Source organism: Pan paniscus, chromosome 11 (genome assembly GCF_029289425.2).
Source record: "Pan paniscus chromosome 11, NHGRI_mPanPan1-v2.0_pri, whole genome shotgun sequence".
NCBI classification, from domain to species: Eukaryota; Metazoa; Chordata; class Mammalia; order Primates; family Hominidae; genus Pan; species Pan paniscus.
In genome coordinates this window covers 119,886,119-119,903,822 of record NC_073260.2, presented here as the reverse complement: position 1 = coordinate 119,903,822, position 17,704 = coordinate 119,886,119, and the positions used below count along the sequence as shown (strand labels likewise).

General features: G+C 41.7%; 2 protein-coding genes across 21 annotated transcripts in view; one reads left to right on the top strand and one right to left on the bottom strand.

The window, feature by feature from the left end:
- SPATA6L (spermatogenesis associated 6 like) overlaps positions 1-14,242 on the bottom strand; it is a 170,222-nt gene extending 155,980 nt beyond the window's left edge. For 15 of the 20 annotated variants that reach the window (XR_008619788.2, XR_008619795.2, XR_008619798.2 and 12 more), the window contains exons 1-3: positions 10,595-14,242; positions 6,278-6,415; positions 382-430 (exon numbers count right to left, since the gene is read on the bottom strand). Coding sequence is in view for 6 of the 20 variants with exons in the window: in XM_055092188.2 (XP_054948163.1) it covers positions 382-430; positions 6,278-6,415; positions 10,595-10,633 (226 nt within the window). In the remaining 14 variants the exon portion in view is untranslated. Of the gene's footprint in view, positions 1-381; positions 431-6,277; positions 6,416-6,542; positions 6,691-10,594 lie in introns of those variants that run through there. The other 5 variants (XM_034967080.3, XM_055092186.2, XM_055092187.2 and 2 more) reach the window with 4 other exon arrangements.
- On the top strand, positions 6,632-9,639 carry PLPP6 (phospholipid phosphatase 6). The gene has a single exon (XM_024930068.4). The coding sequence runs from the start codon at positions 6,668-6,670 to the stop codon at positions 7,643-7,645; it is 978 nt and encodes a 325-aa protein (XP_024785836.2). The 5' UTR covers positions 6,632-6,667; the 3' UTR covers positions 7,646-9,639.
- Positions 14,243-17,704: the final 3,462 nt, after the last annotated feature.

Sequence of the window (17,704 nt, the reverse complement as noted above, 5' to 3'; positions counted from 1 at the left end):
TGCCTCAGCCTCCAAGGTAGCTGGGACTACAGGCATGTGCCACCACATCCGGCTAATTTTTTTGTATTTTTAGTAGAGATGGGGTTTCACCATGCTGACCAGGCTGGTCTCAAACTCCTGACCTCAAGTGATTCACCCGCCTCGGCCTCCCAAAGTGCTGGGATTACAGATGTGAGCCACCGCGCCCAGCCAAGCCCATCTATATATAGAAAAGGGTATGTAACAGAATCAAAAATGTGATTCAAATTTTACATAGGCTGTCTTGAAATAAATATTTATCAAACATGAACATATCACAGTTTAGAAAAGAGCAGAGTTTTAAATCTGTGAATTACACACAATAGTCTTTTGGTTTTTTGTTTTGTTTTTCAGAGTACCTACTTTCCAAAAGGTCTACTACAGCTCCAGGATCTACTGCACTTTCAAATACCTGCAGAGAAAAATGGGGAAAATTAATTTTCAAAGTTGTATTAATAAGTGCATATAGAAACTGTAAATGCCAGGTGCAGTAGCTCACACCTATAATCCTAGCACTTTGGGAGGCTGAGGTGGGTGTACTGCTTAAGCTCAGGAGTTTGAGACCAGCCTGGGCAACATGGTGAAACCCTCTCTCTACAAAAAATAGAAAAGTTAGCTGGGCATGGTGGCTCATGCCTGTATTCCCAGCTACTTGTGGGGCTGAGGCTGGAGGGTCACTTGAGCACAGGAGACAGAGGTTGCAGTGAGCCGAGATGGCATCACCACATTCCAGCATGGGAGAAAGAGTGAGACCCTGTGAAAGAAAGGAAGGAAGGAAGGAAGGAAGGAAGGAAGGAAGGAAGGAAGGAAGGAAGGAAGGAAGGAAGGAAGGAAGGAAGGAAGGGAGGGAAGGAAGGAGCCGTAAATTATATTCCCAAGTAGTTAACATATGTAAAATCCAGTCACATAACATTTTAGAATTCAGCAGATGCACCTTTAATAGGTGTCTGATTAAAAGTTCAAAAAGTGATTATAGAATAAATGAAGGATAATTAACACAACAATAAGTGCAAGAAAATTTCAATTAGCTAAATCTACCACATGCTAAAAATATCATCAACTTGACCTAGCTCTACTGTTTGTTGCTAAAAGCCCATCGTGAATCAACCTCAAAGAGTCTTGTTTGACTACCTAGAAAAACATTCTGTATACAACAGATACTCATTAAATGTTAACTGAATGAATGGTTTCTCTCTCCAAGCAACTGGTTGTGCTAAAAAGGAACATAAAAAGAAATATTACCTATGTGTAACACAAAACAAAAGCTAAGTACTAGCAGCTACACTCCCATAGAATAAGAAAAGAAAAAGAGAAGAGTCTCAAAAGTTTTAAGTGTATCTTGAAGCACAAGAAAAACATTGTAATATCTGTCTAGCCATTGCCAAATCTTTATATTTTCTTCTTGAAATAAAAGGGCCTGGGATAGGATTGAAATAAAGGTACACCCTGTCTTTCCCCCTAAGCTCTAGGCCCTAAGAAAAACAAAACATTTTCGGCAGAGCTTGATTTCAGGCTTTAAAGTTCTGATTTAAACGGTATTCAAACTTAAACAAAAATAAAAGTGTCTCATATAATCAATTTTTGTCCTACTGACTTGGATTTATCAAGCAAATGTGTGTAAGTGGGTTTTTTTTGCCCAAATTATTTTAACAATCCTTTCATTTTACCCATTGTTATGGGTTGAATTGTGTCCCCCCAAAAATTCATGGAATGAAGTCCTAAACCCAGTATCTCAGAATGTGACCTTAGTTTGCAAATAGGGTCACTGCAGATAAAATTACTTAAATTAGAATAAGATCATACTGGGATAGGGTAGGCCTCTGATAAGACTGGTGTCCTTAGGAAGGGCAAAAATTTGAGCACAGAAACTGTTTTTTAAAAAAAAAGACAAAGAAAAGAAAAAAAACTTTAGGCAAAATTAAATTTATTTGAGCAAGGAGCGATTCATAAACTAGGCAGCACTCAGAACTAAAAGAGGTTCAGAGACCTCCGCTGCTGCATTATGGGCAGCAAGCTTTTACAGGCTGACATGAAAATAAGACAAAGAAAATATATTTAATTTGTTGGAATGGAAAGATCCTAGTTAGAGATCAGTTGGCAGTTTCTGATAGGTAAAGTCTCTAGTTAAAGGTTAGTTGGCAGTTTCTTATTGGTAAAATCTCTAGTTAGAGGTTCGTTGGTGGCATCTGTTTGGTAAATGTCTCTAGTTTTACTGTTTACATTGGGCTTCAGTTTGCTTACATAGGAATTTAAAGCACTGGAGCTGCCCCAGCCTAATGACTTCCCCCACCCCCAATTTTTTTTAACAGTACACACACAGAGTGAATGCCGTGTAAATATTGGAATTACACTGCCACAAGCCAAGGAACTATACCAGAAACTAGGAGAGAGGCCTGGAATAGGTCCTTCCCTAGTGCCTTTAAAAGGAAGATGTCCCTGCTCATACTCTGATTTCAAGAATTTTAGCCTCCAGAACAGTGAGACGATATGTTTCTGTTGTTTAAGCCATCTATTTGTGGTACTTTTGTATAGCAGCTCTAGGAAACTAATATATCCATACCTAAGGATTTTCTCAAGTATGATCTTGGGGAGTAAATAATCAACATGAACTGCTTAAACAATGACTTATATATTCTTATGAGTAACTTGTTGACCCAAATGCTTCAGAAAATTCCATTTTGAATTAAACAGAAGATCCGAGGAAAAGAAAATTTTTTCACTACCTGCTGAAAGTAGTTGCAGCTAGAGAAGGGAACAGATACAAGGAAGCTAAAACCAACAGGAAGAAAGGAATATGAACCCAAACAACTCATGCAAGAGGACAATTAATTGACTGAATTTTATAAAATGAAAAAGTGGTTCCATGATTTGTTTGACTAGTAATCTCAAATGTACAGCTTTTCAACAGAGCCGTAGTGGCATCTGAAATGTGACTCAGGCTCACTCTTCTCTTTGACAAATCAAGGAGGTTGGAGTTATCTAGTTGTGTGCTTCTACAATTTTGTATCTTTGGGCTTCTTATAAAAATATTTTTAAAGACTTTTACAGGCCAGATGCAGTGGCTCATGCTGTAATCCCAGCACTTTGGAAGGCCAAGGCGGGCAGATCATTTGAGGCCAGGAGTTTGAGACCAGCCTGGCCAACATGGTGAAACCCTGTCTCTACTAAAACTACAAAAATTAGCCTGGTATGGTGGCAGATGCCTGAACCTGGGAGGCAGAGGGTGCAGTGCCCCAAGGTCTTGCCACTGCACTCCAGCCTAGGTGACAGAGCAACACTCTGTCTCCAAAAAAAAAAAAAAAAAAAAGGCTTCTACAGAGCAAATTCAAAATTGATATAACTAATAAGAAAATTATTGGGATGGGGGAAAGACTGCACTTTTACCACCAACTTTTTACCATTTCTAACATTTAAATGGGAGAACTAAGTTCCTTTAGATTCTGAGTATATGTTCCAAGGTAATAGCCATTTATTTCTCTCCTCACTTATCCAGCCAGTTTGGTACATTCTTCATTTAAATTAATAGGTTGTGATTTATAAAAATGTTACATACAACCTTAGCCCTTCAGAAAATTGATCTTCATCTCCGCTGTCAACCTCAGGTTGAAACAGATAGGTCACTTTCTGGGCATCACTTTCCAGACCTTTAAAAGTGACATGCTCAAGTCTCAGGATACAAAATCAATGTGCAAAAATCACAAGCATTCCTATACACCAATAACAGACAAACAGAGAGCGAAATCATGAGTGAACTCCCGTTCACAATTGCTTCAAAGAGAATAAAATACCTAGGAATCCAACTTACAAGGGATGTGAAGCACCTCTTCAAGGAGAACTACAAACCACTGCTCAACAAAATAAAAAAGAGGACACAAACAAACGGAAGAACGTTCCATGCTCATGGATAGGAATAATCAATATCGTGAAAATGGCCATACTGCCCAGGGTAATTTATAGACTCAATGCCATCCCCATCAAGCTACCAATGACTTTCTTCACAGAATTGGAAAAAACTACTTTCAAGTACATATGGAACCAAAAAAGAGCCCGCATTGCCAAGACAATCCTAAGCCAAAAGAACAAGGCTGGAAGCATCACGCTACCTGACTTCAAACTATACTACAAGGCTACAGTAACCAAAACAGCACAGTACTGGTACCAAAACAGAGATACAGACCAATAGAACAGAACAGAGGCCCTCAGAAATAATACCACACATCCCCAACCATCTGATATTTGACAAACCTGACAAAAACAAAAATGGGGAAAGGATTCCCTATTTAATAAATGGTGCTGGGAAAACTGGCTAACCGTATGTAGAAAGCTGAAACTGGATCCTTTCCTTACAGCTTATACAAAAATTAATTCAAGATGGATTAAAGACTTAAATGTTAGACCTAAAACCATAAAAACCCTAGAAGAAAACCTAAGCAATACCATTCAGGACATAGGCATGGGCAAGGACTTCATGACTAAAACACCAAAAGCAATGGCAACAAAAGCCAAAATTGACAAATGGGATCTAATTAAACTAAAGAGCTTCTGCACAGCAAAAGAAACTACCATTAGAGTGAACAGGCAACCTACAGAAAGAGAGGAAATTTTTACAATCTACTCATCTGACAAAAGGGCTAAAATCCAGAATCTACAAAGAACTTAAACAAATTTACAAGAAAAAATCAAAAAACCCCATCAAAAAGTGGGTGAAGGATATGAACAGACACTTCTCAAAAGAAGACATTTACACAGCCAACAGACAGATGAAAAAATGCTCATCATCACTGGTCATCAGAGAAATGCAAATCAAAACCACAATGAGATACCATCTCACACAGTTAGAATGGCGATCATTAAAAAGTCAGGAAACAACAGGTGCTGGAGAGAATGTGGAGAAACAGGAACACCTTTACACTGTTGGTGGGACAGTAAACTAGTTCAACCCATGTGGAAGACAGTGTGGTGATTCCTCAAGGATCTAGAACTAGAAATACCATTTGACCCAGCCATCCCATTACTGGGTATATACCCAAAGGATTATAAATCATGCTACTATAAAGACACATGCACACGTATGTTTATTGCAGCACTATTCACAATAGCAAAGATTTGGAACCAACCCAAATGTCCATCAGTGATAGACTGGATTAAGAAAATGTGGCACATATACACCATGGAATACTATGCAGCCATAAAAAAGGATGAGATCGTGTCCTTTGTAGGGACATGGATGAAGCTGGAAACCATCATTCTCAGCAAACTATCACAAGGACAGAAAACCAAACACCGCATGTTCTCACTCATAGGTGGGAACTGAACAATGAGAACACTTGGACACAGGGTGGGGAACATCACACACGGGGGCCTGTCGTGGGGTGGGGGGAATGAGTTAATGGGTGCAGCACACCAACATGGCACATGTATACATATATAACAAACCAGCACGTTGTGCATATGTACCCTAGAACTTAAACTATAATTTTTTTAAAAAAGGTGACATGCTCTACTCTGTAGCCTTCCTTCTCCCCAGATCTCCCTCAATGACATTGTTTGGGGCAAAATCATTAGACTTATTAAGGTTAAAACTGATTCCATCTCCAAATTCCAAAACAAAAATGTTAAGAGATTGTCAGTGATGACATAGTCATAACATCAATATTCTATGAATAGTTTAGTGTGAAGAAGGCTGGTAATGTTTTGACTATTTATATCACCATGTTATTCACCAGAATGGAATCTAGCCTTTATCACTGTAGCTAAATAATCTAGGTATGATCTGAGGAAACAGTAAATCTGAACGGCCTTTTTGTTACAGGATTTTAGTTACAGGATTTAACTAATTTCATTATTTTTTTTTTTCGTTATTTTTCTTGGTCTAACACAGTTTTTTCTAAGGTCCACAGTTTATTAATAATCCCTTTCATAAATGTAATGCAACTACCTCTAACACCTCCAAAAACATTCAGAAATGCTCTCTTTGCTCCAGTTAAAAAATGCCATGGGAGTTCCAAGAATAGGAAACATCAACCAGGGTATTTAGCACTAGATTGACAGAACTTGGCTCAGACCTGCATTACAAAAGCAAGTGTTCCAACTGTGGTTTTGCTTCAAGGCCGACTGCGGTTTTGCACTGTGCTGAAGTGCTTTCGGATAATTTTTTTAAAAATGAAATTTACGAAATAATGCTGTAAGAACTCTGTTCTTTATAAGAACTCTTAGGTTATCTTCAGACAACAAAAGCCAATGAGAAAGTCAAGATCACCTTTTCAAATCTCATGCTCTCCTGAATCATAATGGGGAACGCAGAGGGAAAGCTGTTTGTCTCCAGGTACTGATTCATGAGGTAGACCCCGAGGTACACATCTTGTTTGCCAGGCAGGTACACTCCTGGGCAAGAAATCTTAAAAAGAAAGAAAACAACAAACAAGAGAGAGAAAACGGGCTTTGCTTTGTTTTGTTACACGGGGCTCTATTTCTCTTAAGCTCCCACAGACACTGACGTTTTCCCCATCACCTCACTCCCTCACCTGTACCTCCCAACGCCAGCATCCTCCCCTCTGCTCTCCTCACATTGGAAATTCCAGTTCCCTCCCACGTCTCCACCAGGTGTCACAGTCGCGCTCTCGCCGGCTCCTCTCCCCGCCCCTCCGGGATGGTAGTGCGGAAGCGGAAGAGGCTGCAGGGCCGGGAAGCCTCTGTTTGGTCCGGCCGGGTCCCGGGATCCGGGCCGCCAGCCGCGATGCCAAGTCCCCGGAGGAGCATCGAGGGACGGCCGCTGGGCGTCTCCGCTTCGAGCAGCAGCAGCAGCAGCCCCGGCAGCCCAGCCCATGGCGGCGGTGGCGGCGGCAGCAGGTTTGAGTTCCAGTCCCTGCTCAGCAGCCGCGCTACGGGCGTGGACCCCACCTGCGCCCGGCTCCGTGCATCGGAGAGCCCAGTTCACCGCCGCGGCTCCTTCCCCCTGGCCGCGGCGGGCCCCTCGCAGTCGCCCGCGCCTCCGCTGCCCGAGGAGGACCGCATGGACTTGAACCCGTCCTTCCTGGGCATCGCCCTGCGCTCCCTGCTGGCCATCGACCTGTGGCTGTCCAAGAAGCTGGGGGTGTGCGCGGGAGAGAGCTCGTCGTGGGGCAGCGTGCGACCCCTTATGAAGCTGCTGGAGATCTCGGGACACGGCATCCCCTGGCTGCTGGGCACCCTCTACTGCCTGTGCAGGAGCGACAGCTGGGCCGGGCGCGAGGTGCTGATGAACCTGCTCTTCGCCCTGCTGTTGGACCTGCTGCTGGTGGCCTTGATCAAAGGGCTGGTCCGCAGGCGTCGCCCGGCCCACAACCAGATGGACATGTTTGTCACTCTGTCGGTGGACAAGTACTCCTTCCCCTCGGGCCATGCCACAAGGGCCGCCCTGATGTCGAGGTTCATCCTGAACCACCTGGTGCTGGCCATTCCACTGAGGGTGCTGGTGGTTCTGTGGGCCTTCGTCTTGGGCCTATCCAGGGTCATGCTGGGGCGGCACAATGTCACCGACGTAGCTTTTGGCTTTTTTCTGGGCTACATGCAGTACAGCATCGTGGACTATTGCTGGCTCTCACCCCATAATGCTCCGGTCCTCTTTTTACTGTGGAGTCAACGATGACACCATCTCATTGATTATGGCACCAGGAAGTCTGAAGGTTTCCACATTCGATGATGCCAACCTAAACCAGCAGCCATCCCGCTTGTCCCTCTTAGGCATTTCAGGCTTCCTTTGGGATTTCAGGTGTCCCATGATCTTGATGTGCTGCTAGGCTGGAGCACACGCTGGCCATTACTGAACACAGCCATATTAGGGAAAGCAAAAAAACCCAAAAAATCCTCTATTGTATATTTATTCAACAACTGTTTATGTCTCCAGGACAACTGCAAAGAAAACAAGCTGAGGTGGTTATACTGTTGCTGTTAAAAGTTGGTATCAGTAAGGTTTGTGTTTTGTGGTAATCCCTAAATCAACATACCACTTGTAAACTGAACTTCGAGAAAGAAACATGATGTTCATTCTGTAAATATACATGCAGACAGGTCATGTACTAATCCTAGTCCTTTTCCTGAGGTAGATTTTAAACAGTATTTTTAAAGTCCAAGACATAGGTTTTTCTAGTTTATTCCCTGAAGATCTGTTGCCACAGTTGGGAGATTTCTTCTTAATCCTGATTTTCTTGGTAAGCTTTTTTACTTTATTATCTCTATAATTTATTATCTCTCTCCATATTTGTGGATCGGGTAGTGGGAAAAGAGATTATAATACTTGTCTTTCTCTCCTCTCTCTCCACCCCTCAAAAGATCTTTATTTCCCACGACTCCCTAACTGTCTTTTAGCATTCAGAGAAAAAGCCAAGAACTTGCTTAAAGAGGAATCACTTAAAAGGTAGGCATATCTAAGATGCTCATAGAAAAGGAAGAATGGGACATGGCCCCATGCTTATTTCTGTTTACAACCTAACATGGCATGAGAGAGGGCAGAGAAACTAAGTTGCTGGGGAAAGTTAGAGGAACTGAAAGTTTGGGAATAGGCTGACCACATATTATGCCAGTGACCAGTATGACAGGAGATGGGGCCCTGCTGCCAGTCATCTCCACTGAATAAAGAATAATGCTCCTCTTTCAGGGTAATAAAGTGGGGAGAAGGAACGTCTTCTCAATGCAAGAACATAAGCTTTCTCGTATATACCTGTATGCTACAGTTTTTCACGTGGAATTCCGTTTTCTGAGGTACAGCACATTTTAGGTAACAGTATTTAACTTGAAATTCATCATGGGAGTCTGCTGCTATACCAGGCACAAGATAAAACTCCAAAATTTCTGTTTACATTGACCTTTACATTTAAAGCTGTTCATCCATGGTGCCTCCCCAAATCATAAGACCAAAGACCACCAAACGCAGGGTGGACTCTGCTCATTATTCTTTGACCCAGAAAGACTGGAGAAGGTATGTGCTTTAAGTGCTGCTCTACCTGAAAAGAAATCCTTTAAATTACCTATGGAAGTGATGTCCTCAGATTATCTTAATGACTATTTTGGCATTTATAAATAGAAATTATTATGGACTTTGATCTGCCATACTGAGGTTCGGAACCTGGAGAATGGCTGTGATAAGTAGGTTTTGATTGAGTGAAAGCATGAGCTTGTTCAGAGTGAGGGGCATACTGAAAAAGGAACAGCCATGCCTCAAAATCAAATCATTTGCATTCCCACAACATCCTGAATACCGACTACCTCTTCACTTGCTAAAGCAGCTAAACTGTGAAGCTCTAAGTGGTTTGGGTTTGTTGTTTAACCTTAGCGAGATCCTTTAACTGCAGCAATATTCAAGCCAGATATTTGGAAGCAAATGATATTTCCTCTTGCAGTGTCCACAAATCTGAATATTAGGGGCATGAAATTAGGCTTACCATCTGATTTGTAATTACAATTTTGGAATTCTCTGTTTTAGTTGCTGAGGCCTGAGTTTTCTGGCTCTTAAAGCATAGATCATTTCACCTGATGTTTTTGAAGCATCCTAAGTACATTAGAGTAGAAAACTGATTTCTTTGTTAATTGTACACTGAATAATGCCTTTTAAAAATCAAAATAAAATTAACAAATAATGGTGAATGAAGTGAGATGAAAACTTGCTTAATTTTTGCCTTGATGAGGAGGGAGATAGATTTATCACTTAGCTTCTCAAGAGTTCCTTCTTCCTGCACAATTTTTAGAGCTTAAAACTGGTATAGCACTACTAATATGGTCTAGCCCTATTTGCTGTCAGCAAAGTGGGACAAATCCAGGAAATGGTGATCACCTTTCACACCCACATGTATGATGAAACCACACCATTTGCCAATTGTATGGAAGACAACCAGATTCCAAGACAATTTCCTGTTAGCATTGTGCTTGTAATCATAGCCAGTAGAAAAGCCCCTAGAGGAAAAGCGGCATGATATTCTGTCACTAACTACATGGAAGGATTGGAAAATGGAAACTGAAATAAGAGGGAGTGACAGACCCCCAAGTAGAAACCATGGAGTCACTCTGCCACAGCACTTCACTTAGGAAAGATTTGGTAATTACAAAAGATTGATTGATTGATTTCCCTTTTGGAATTAGCAAGCCAGAGCCATCAGTAAGGGGAAATATCATAGAAAATATCTGATTGGTTCATAGAGTTGGCAAATAATCAGGAAGTGATGGAGCTTTTTAAAATTATTCCCTGGTTATTTAAAGAAGTTTAAAATCCTTTCACAGATCTTTATCCAGGAGAAGAAAATAAATTCTACCTGGACTTAATGCAGGGTTGTTTGAAAAGAAATTAAAAATTCATGATAAAGATAAGAAACATGTTAGCTTTAGAACAGAAAAAAAAAAGTGGGAACAGGTGGAGCTGAATTAAAGGTTAGGAAGTCAGGGAAAACCAATATGGAGAATCTTAAAGACAAAGGTACGATCTGTCCCAGAAGATAATGATGTGTTTGTGGTAAGGGGGGGATGTGGGGGAGGGTTGTTGAAAACCACCTGAGACTATTTAGAGTCCGACTTGAGGTTAAGGAGGGGGAGTTCATCGATCTCTTACCGCCCGGATCTGCAGCTCCACCACCACCTCCAGAGGCATCGTTCCCTGCGTGGGCGAAAGGACTGGAATGAAAAGATCCTTTTGTGCCGAGCCTTGGACCAGTTTTTCTTAGTTTAGCTGAATACCTAGAGCAAATGTTCCCAGAAGCTTCCCCAGTCCCACCCCCTTGTTCCCCCACCGTCCCCCCCAGCCCAGGTCCCTCCCACCGGGACGGGTCTCTCACACTCGAAGCTGGAGTGCAGGCTTCCAGAAGGCGGAAGCGTGGCGTTGCCAGGGACACTCAAACGCGCAGTCTTCGTCGTGGAACGCGCGCGAGGCCCCAGCGCAGACGCGCGCCCTCACGGTGCGCGGCTGGGAGGCGCGGTGGCTGTTGCCCACGCAGTGCCCCCAACCGGAGAGACTGGCCCTGTCTGGCGTGCTAGACGGACAGAGAAATGCTAACAATCCCGATTTTCTTTCCATCAGCTCCTGCTATCCCCAATTACCATGTTAAAATGTTTACCGTTTTCATTCTGAAAGTAGAATGAGATCATAGGTCTGTTATAATTTAAATAGTACACGTTTAGTAGCTGCACGACCCCAAGCCTTGTAGTTTCTGTAACAATTCTCATTTAATATAGTTGCCTGTTCCTAAAAATACTCTTTTGCTTATTAAATGTTATGTTTGCTTCGGAAAACATGGCCACCGTCAATAACAAACGTGTGCTAGTTAGAAATATAAGGTTAATTCTTAAACATATTTAAAAGTTAGGTATCCCCTGTTAGCAGCAATAGAAATATGTCAGTCTTTCCATAACGGTGTCCAGCCTTTTCTGGGGTTTAGTTTAAGGCAAGCATTGAGTAGTCCAATGGGTAGTTATTGCATTTGCCAAAACCACAGTTACTGTAAACACTGTCAGAGGTGGTGGGCAGAGCAAGAGTTCTGAATGAGTAGGGGACATTCACTACATCTAATAGACAAAAATGAAGGAAAGGAGCAGGTAGTGGCTCCTTCTAGCAATCCAAAAAATCTAGGAAGGCCAATGCTGCCTCTGAAAAAAAAATTTTAAATCCTAAATTATGTTCAGTTATTTATTACTAATATTTTGCATTAGAGAGTTATACAATTGGAAATAGTGCAGAAGGATGGTCAAGACAAGATTAGGTATTCATTTTGGTAACTGGAGTTTATTTCCCTGGAAGGGAAAAACTTGGTATGATGAAGAAGGGCATATTGTATCCTTATCCAGTTCCTAGTGCTGTGTCTCTCTGCGTATCAAGAGATACAGGTGGGCACCTAACTATCTATAGTGTCCAGATCATTGATTTGTCACTCACAACTTGCTGACACCCAGAGTGATGTGGGACAGGACCTGTGATGATCCTAACAGGTAGGTCACCAACACCAATGCTAAGAAATCAAGGAGAGTGACAAGCAAAACAAATTAATAAATAGCCAGAGTTGTATTGGGAGAGAAGAATCAGTCTTTATTGAGGATCTGCAAAGTGCTAGGCACATTGCGTGTGCTAATTCATCTCAACCCTACAATAACTCTATCAGGGAGATATTATCCCTATTTTACAGATGCAGAATCTGAAGCTAGACAGCCTTTTACTAAAAGCCACAGACCTAATAAGGGAGCAGCCACATTTGAATCCAGGTGTGCCCTACCACATCACTGGGTCTGCAATATAGACATCCTGTTGATCTCTAGAGACACAGTGTTCCATTGTATGCTCTTCTTAGTCTTAACTCTTGATCTAACTGGACTCTCCTTGCTTGGCTGCTAGGGCACAGCTCTCTTCTGGTTTCCCTCCAACTTTCTGGCTATTCTTTCTTTGTCTGTTTATCCTCCTCTGGCTAAGCAATGTTTCTAGGTCCTTTCCTTTCCTCACTCTATACCCTTTACTTAGAGTGTCATCCATTGCAGATATTGATTAACACATGTATACAGATTTACATACCCCACCAAGACCTCTCTTCTGCTGACAAGGTGGAATCTCAATATCATATCTTATGTCATACATATAAATATATATATCTCCTTTTTGTAGCGACTGCCATAATAGCAGTTTTACATTTGTTCCTGTGACTCTTGATTACTATTTGTCTCCGTAATCTGTAAACTCTGCATGGCTAAGCGTTTATACCCTAAATAGGATAGAAGATAATAAATATTTTTGAATATTAAATGCAGAGATGGTCAAGCCAATCTGTGGGGGTTAATGTACATGGATAAAGAGAGGTCCCATCACAATGGGTAAAAGAAATCTGCAGAATTAGAAAGGACCAGGCACAGCTACTTCTGCTAATCTGCTATGGTGATATTAAGTGAGTTGATGGGGATACTTCACACTCTCCTAATTGTCCCCGCCATGGTTACCTGAGGCTCTCAGCTGCTGTGGAGATGTGGCAGTTGCTATACACACCCAGTCCCTCTCACTCATCTTGCAAAGTTATTTATCATTGAGGCTGTCCACCTCTGCCGGGGGCCAACAAAGCCTTTTAAGGATTGGACTGTCACCACTTCAAGAGAAAGGCTTTATTACCTGGGTAGGTACCTCTTGGTGGCAGCAAACAGATTTCAATGAACAACTGCTATTTCCAGAGAGTATCTGCAGTGCAGCTTGGCCAGCAGTGACATCAGCATTGCAGAAATGATACAGCAGCACATCCTGTTCACATCCTGGCCCCAGACAAGAAAATGAAACATGCCCCAAACGGGGATTTTCCAAAGAGTAAATTAACAAAGAACAAGAATATGACAGATAATTATGGCTGAGATTTTTTTTAACTAAAAAAATTAATTATAAGACAAAAATCATAAATATTTCAAATAATAAGTGTATTCATATGAAAGGAAGAAACTATTAAAGAGACAGCACTAGTGGGAAGGGTATGGGAAAACACATTGATGGGAGTGTAAATACATACAATGTATTCATTTCCTATGGCTGCTTAACAAATTTAGGGGCTTAAAGCAAGACAAATTTATTATTTAATTTTGTGAGAAGTCCAACACAGATCTCAGTGGGCTAAAATCAAAGTGCCTGCAGGGCTGCATTCCTTGCCTTTCTGTTTCCTTGCTTTTCTGGAGGTTGCTCGTATTCCTTGGCTTAAAGTTTCCTTCTTTCATGTTCAAAACTGGCTACATAGAGCCAAGTCCTTCTCATGCTGCCATCTCTCTGGTTCTCCCATTTTTTTTTTTTTTTTTTTTTTTTGAGACAGAGTCTCGCTCTGTCACCCAGACTGGAGTGCAGTGGTGCGATCTCAGCTCACTGCAACCTCCGCCTCCCAGGTTTAAGCCATTCTTCTGCCTCAGCCTCCCGAGTAGCTGGGAGTACAGGCACGCACCACCATGCCCAGCTAATTTTTGTATTTTTAGTAGAGACAGGGTTTCATCATATTGGCCAGGCTGGTCCTGAACTCCCGTTCTCGAGTAATACACCTGCCTCGGCCTCCCAAAGTGCTGGGATTACAGGCATGAGCCACCATGCTTGGCCTCTCTTTCACTTTTAAGGACCTTTGTGATTGTACCTTTGTGAAACACCCAGATAATCCAGGATAATTTCCCTAATTTAAGGTCAGCTGATCAGCAACCTTAATTCCATCTACAACATTAATTTCCCCTTTACCATGTAAGGTAACATATGCACAGGTTCCAGGGATTAGGATGTGGATATCTTTGGGGGCCATTATTCTGCCTACCACTTATAACTTATCTGGAGAGCAATTTGATAATGTCTATCAGAATGTTTAATTTGACTCAGCAATTCTGCTAAGAATTTATCCCATGGGTATACTTTCACAAAAACATATGGTGCACAATTATTTCTAGTTGAAAAAATGCTGGAAACCAACTAAATGTTCATTAGGTACGATCAGATGAAATCAGTTATGGTTTAGCCATATGATGGAATATTATGCAGCATGGAAAAAGAATGAGGCAGACAGAGCTATATATTCTAATAGTAAATAGTCTCTAAAATATAGAGCCAAGAAAAAAAAGGCATAAAAAATGTATACAATGTGCTGCCATTTGGGAGAGAAGGAGAATATTGTATCTACATATATGCTTAGAATATCCCTGAAAAGATATGCTAGAAGCTGCTATTGTAATGTGTGCCTCTGGGGAGGGACCTGGGGTAGGGAAGCAGAGAGGAAGTTATTTTTCATTGAATATCTATAGGTACTTAAAAAATATATTTTTGCCAAGTACTTGCATTATTTAATCCAAAAAGGAAACCACATTAAAACAAGTAGAAAATGTAAAATAATAGAAAGGATTGGTCTGGGAATATAGAAAGGAGCAGGAACTGGCTTCTTCAGCTTTTGGAGCTATATCCTATATACTGCATGCCATAAAAATATCCAGGCAAGTGTGTCTGCCACTTCTGCTTCCAGTGCAGGGCTTCTTATCCTGTGATTCCTGGCTATCTCAGGGGTCTTAAACCTCCTGAAATGATAGGCAGCATTTCCTACATGTGCATATATGCATTTTTCCAGGAAAAGAGTCTGTGGCTTTCATAATCTGAAAGGGGAAATGTTAGTCAAGTCAGGTTTTACAGCACTGTTCAGTGCATGCTGACTCCTCTTCCTGCCAGCGGTTCCCCATCTACAGCAAAAAGAAAGGCTACCTGGGTTGTCAGACAAGGCGGCAGGTAAGAAAAGAGGGCCTGTTCTCTCCGTCACACCCACACTCCCTTATTAGAGTAAAAGGACAGCTGTATTTCATAATAAGTGATTTAAAAAAAGACCCTCAGAGTCCTGTTGTAAGCCATTTGTTTATATCTGGACTCAACAGACTCATTTGTCAGGCCCTACAATCTTTTGAGCAGTGAATTATTCATTAGCAAGTATGAATAACACCAGCAGATTGAGTTTCCAAAGTGAGTTAGTCATTTGCATTTGTAAGAAATGCCTGAAAAGGAAGAAACACAAAAACGAAAAAACACCCAAGAACATGAAATGATCTGGATTATTTCAGTAGTAGTGCATTTCCAGGTCAATGATTTTTTATTTCTTTTAAAGCATGGGCCCAGTCTCAAGACCCAAGAAATAATTGTCTTATATTTGGCCTTCTCCAAAGTCTTTCTCTAAAATGTTCTGTAATAGTTTAGTTTTCTCAAACTCTGATACACAGAGAAGAAAGTTTTACCTTTCTCACTTTTGTATGTATGAGAAAGCTCAATGAACTACACTGAGTTCTTTCCTTGGTTCTAACAAACTGCAAAAAGATGAAGTATAGCAGGGTGCAGTGGCTCACGCCTGTAATCCCAGCACTTCGGGAGGCTGAGGTGGGCGGATCACCTGAGGTCAGGAGTTTGAGACCAACCTGGACAACAAGTGAAACCCTGCCTCTACTAAAAATACAGAAATTAGTGGGGTGTGGTGGCACACGCCTGTAATCCCAGCTACTTGGGAGGCTGAGGCAGGATAATCGCTTGAACCCAGGAGATAGAGTTTGCAGTGAGCTGAGATCGCGCCACTGCACTCCACCCTGGGCAACAGAGCGAGACTCCATCTCAAAAAATAAATAAATAAATAAAAAAGATGAAGTGTGTATATACATATATACATACATATATATGCACACATACATATATACATACATACACATGTACACATATAATTTATATATATTAATGTTAATATCCTTTAGGCAAACTTTACATTAGCAGAATCTGGCTGTCACCATATGAACTCACTGATCAATTCCAGCCCCACTCTGCATCATTATAGGTACATTATATGCTTCCCTATACGATTCATACGAAGTACCTATGAAGCACATTTACCAAGAAAGTTGTAGTTGAATCTAATCAACTACAGTGAGTGTTGCACTGTCCAATGATAAAAATATGGTAGCCATTTATAGCTATCTAACTGAACTAAAACTAAATACATTTATTTATTTATTTATTTAGAGATGGAGTCTCGCTCTTGTCACCCAGGCTGGGGTGCAGTGGCACAATCTTGGCTGACTGCAACCTCTGCCTACTGGGTTCAAGCAATTCTCCTGCCTCAGTCTCCTGAGTAGCTGGGTTTACAGGCATCCGCCGCCACACCCAGCTAATTTTTTGTGTTTTTAGTAGAGATGGGGTGTCGCCATGTTGGCCAGGCTGGTCTCGAACTTCTGACCTCAGGTGATCCGCCCGCCTCGGCCTCCCAAAGTGCTAGGATTACAGGTGTGAGCCACCGCGCCCGGCTAACTAAATACATTTAAAATCCAGTTCCTCATTGCATTAGTCACATTTAAAGCACACATACCCATATGTTGCCAGTGGCTACTGGTATTAGATAATGCAGGCAGAATATTTTTATCATCACAGAAAGTTCTAATGGGCAGCATTGCTCTAGAGTTAACTTCACTTAAAGGAAATATGGAGGATAGAAAAACATGTTAATGACAACAAAAGGAAGCAGGCAGACAAATTTATAACAGAACATGGGACATTCCAGCACATAACGTGCAGTCCCAGCTACCTGAGAGGCTGAGGTGGGAGGATCATCCGAGCCTGGGTGGTTGAGGCTGCAGTGAGCCATGATTGTGCCATGCACTCCAGCCTGGCCCACAGAGTCAGACCTTGTCTCAATAAATAAATAACTAAACAAACAAACAAATAAATAAATAAATAGAGCCTGGCGCAGTGGCTCACGCCTGTAATCCCAACACTTTGGGAGGCCGAGGCAGGTGAATCACCTGAGGTCGGGAGTTCGAGATCAGCCTGACCAACATGGAGAAACCCTGTCTCTACTAAAAATGCAAAAAACGTAGCCGGGCATGGTGGTACATGTCTGTAATTCCAGCTACTCGGGAGGCTGAGGCAGAAGAATCACTTGAACCTGGGAGGCAGAAGTTGCGGTGAGCTGAGATCGTGCCATTGCACTCCAGCCTGGGCAACAAGAGTGAAACTCTGTCTTTAAATAAATGAATAAATAGAATCTGGGACATTCTATAGGACCCCTAACCCAGTTAATCTGCAATAAGTCAATGGCATTAAAAAAAAAAAAAAGGAAGAGGTGAGGGAACTGATTTAGATTAAAAGATACTTAAGAGACCTCACAACCAAATGGAATATGTGGACTTTGTTGGGACATTAATTCAAACAAACAAAATGCAATATTTG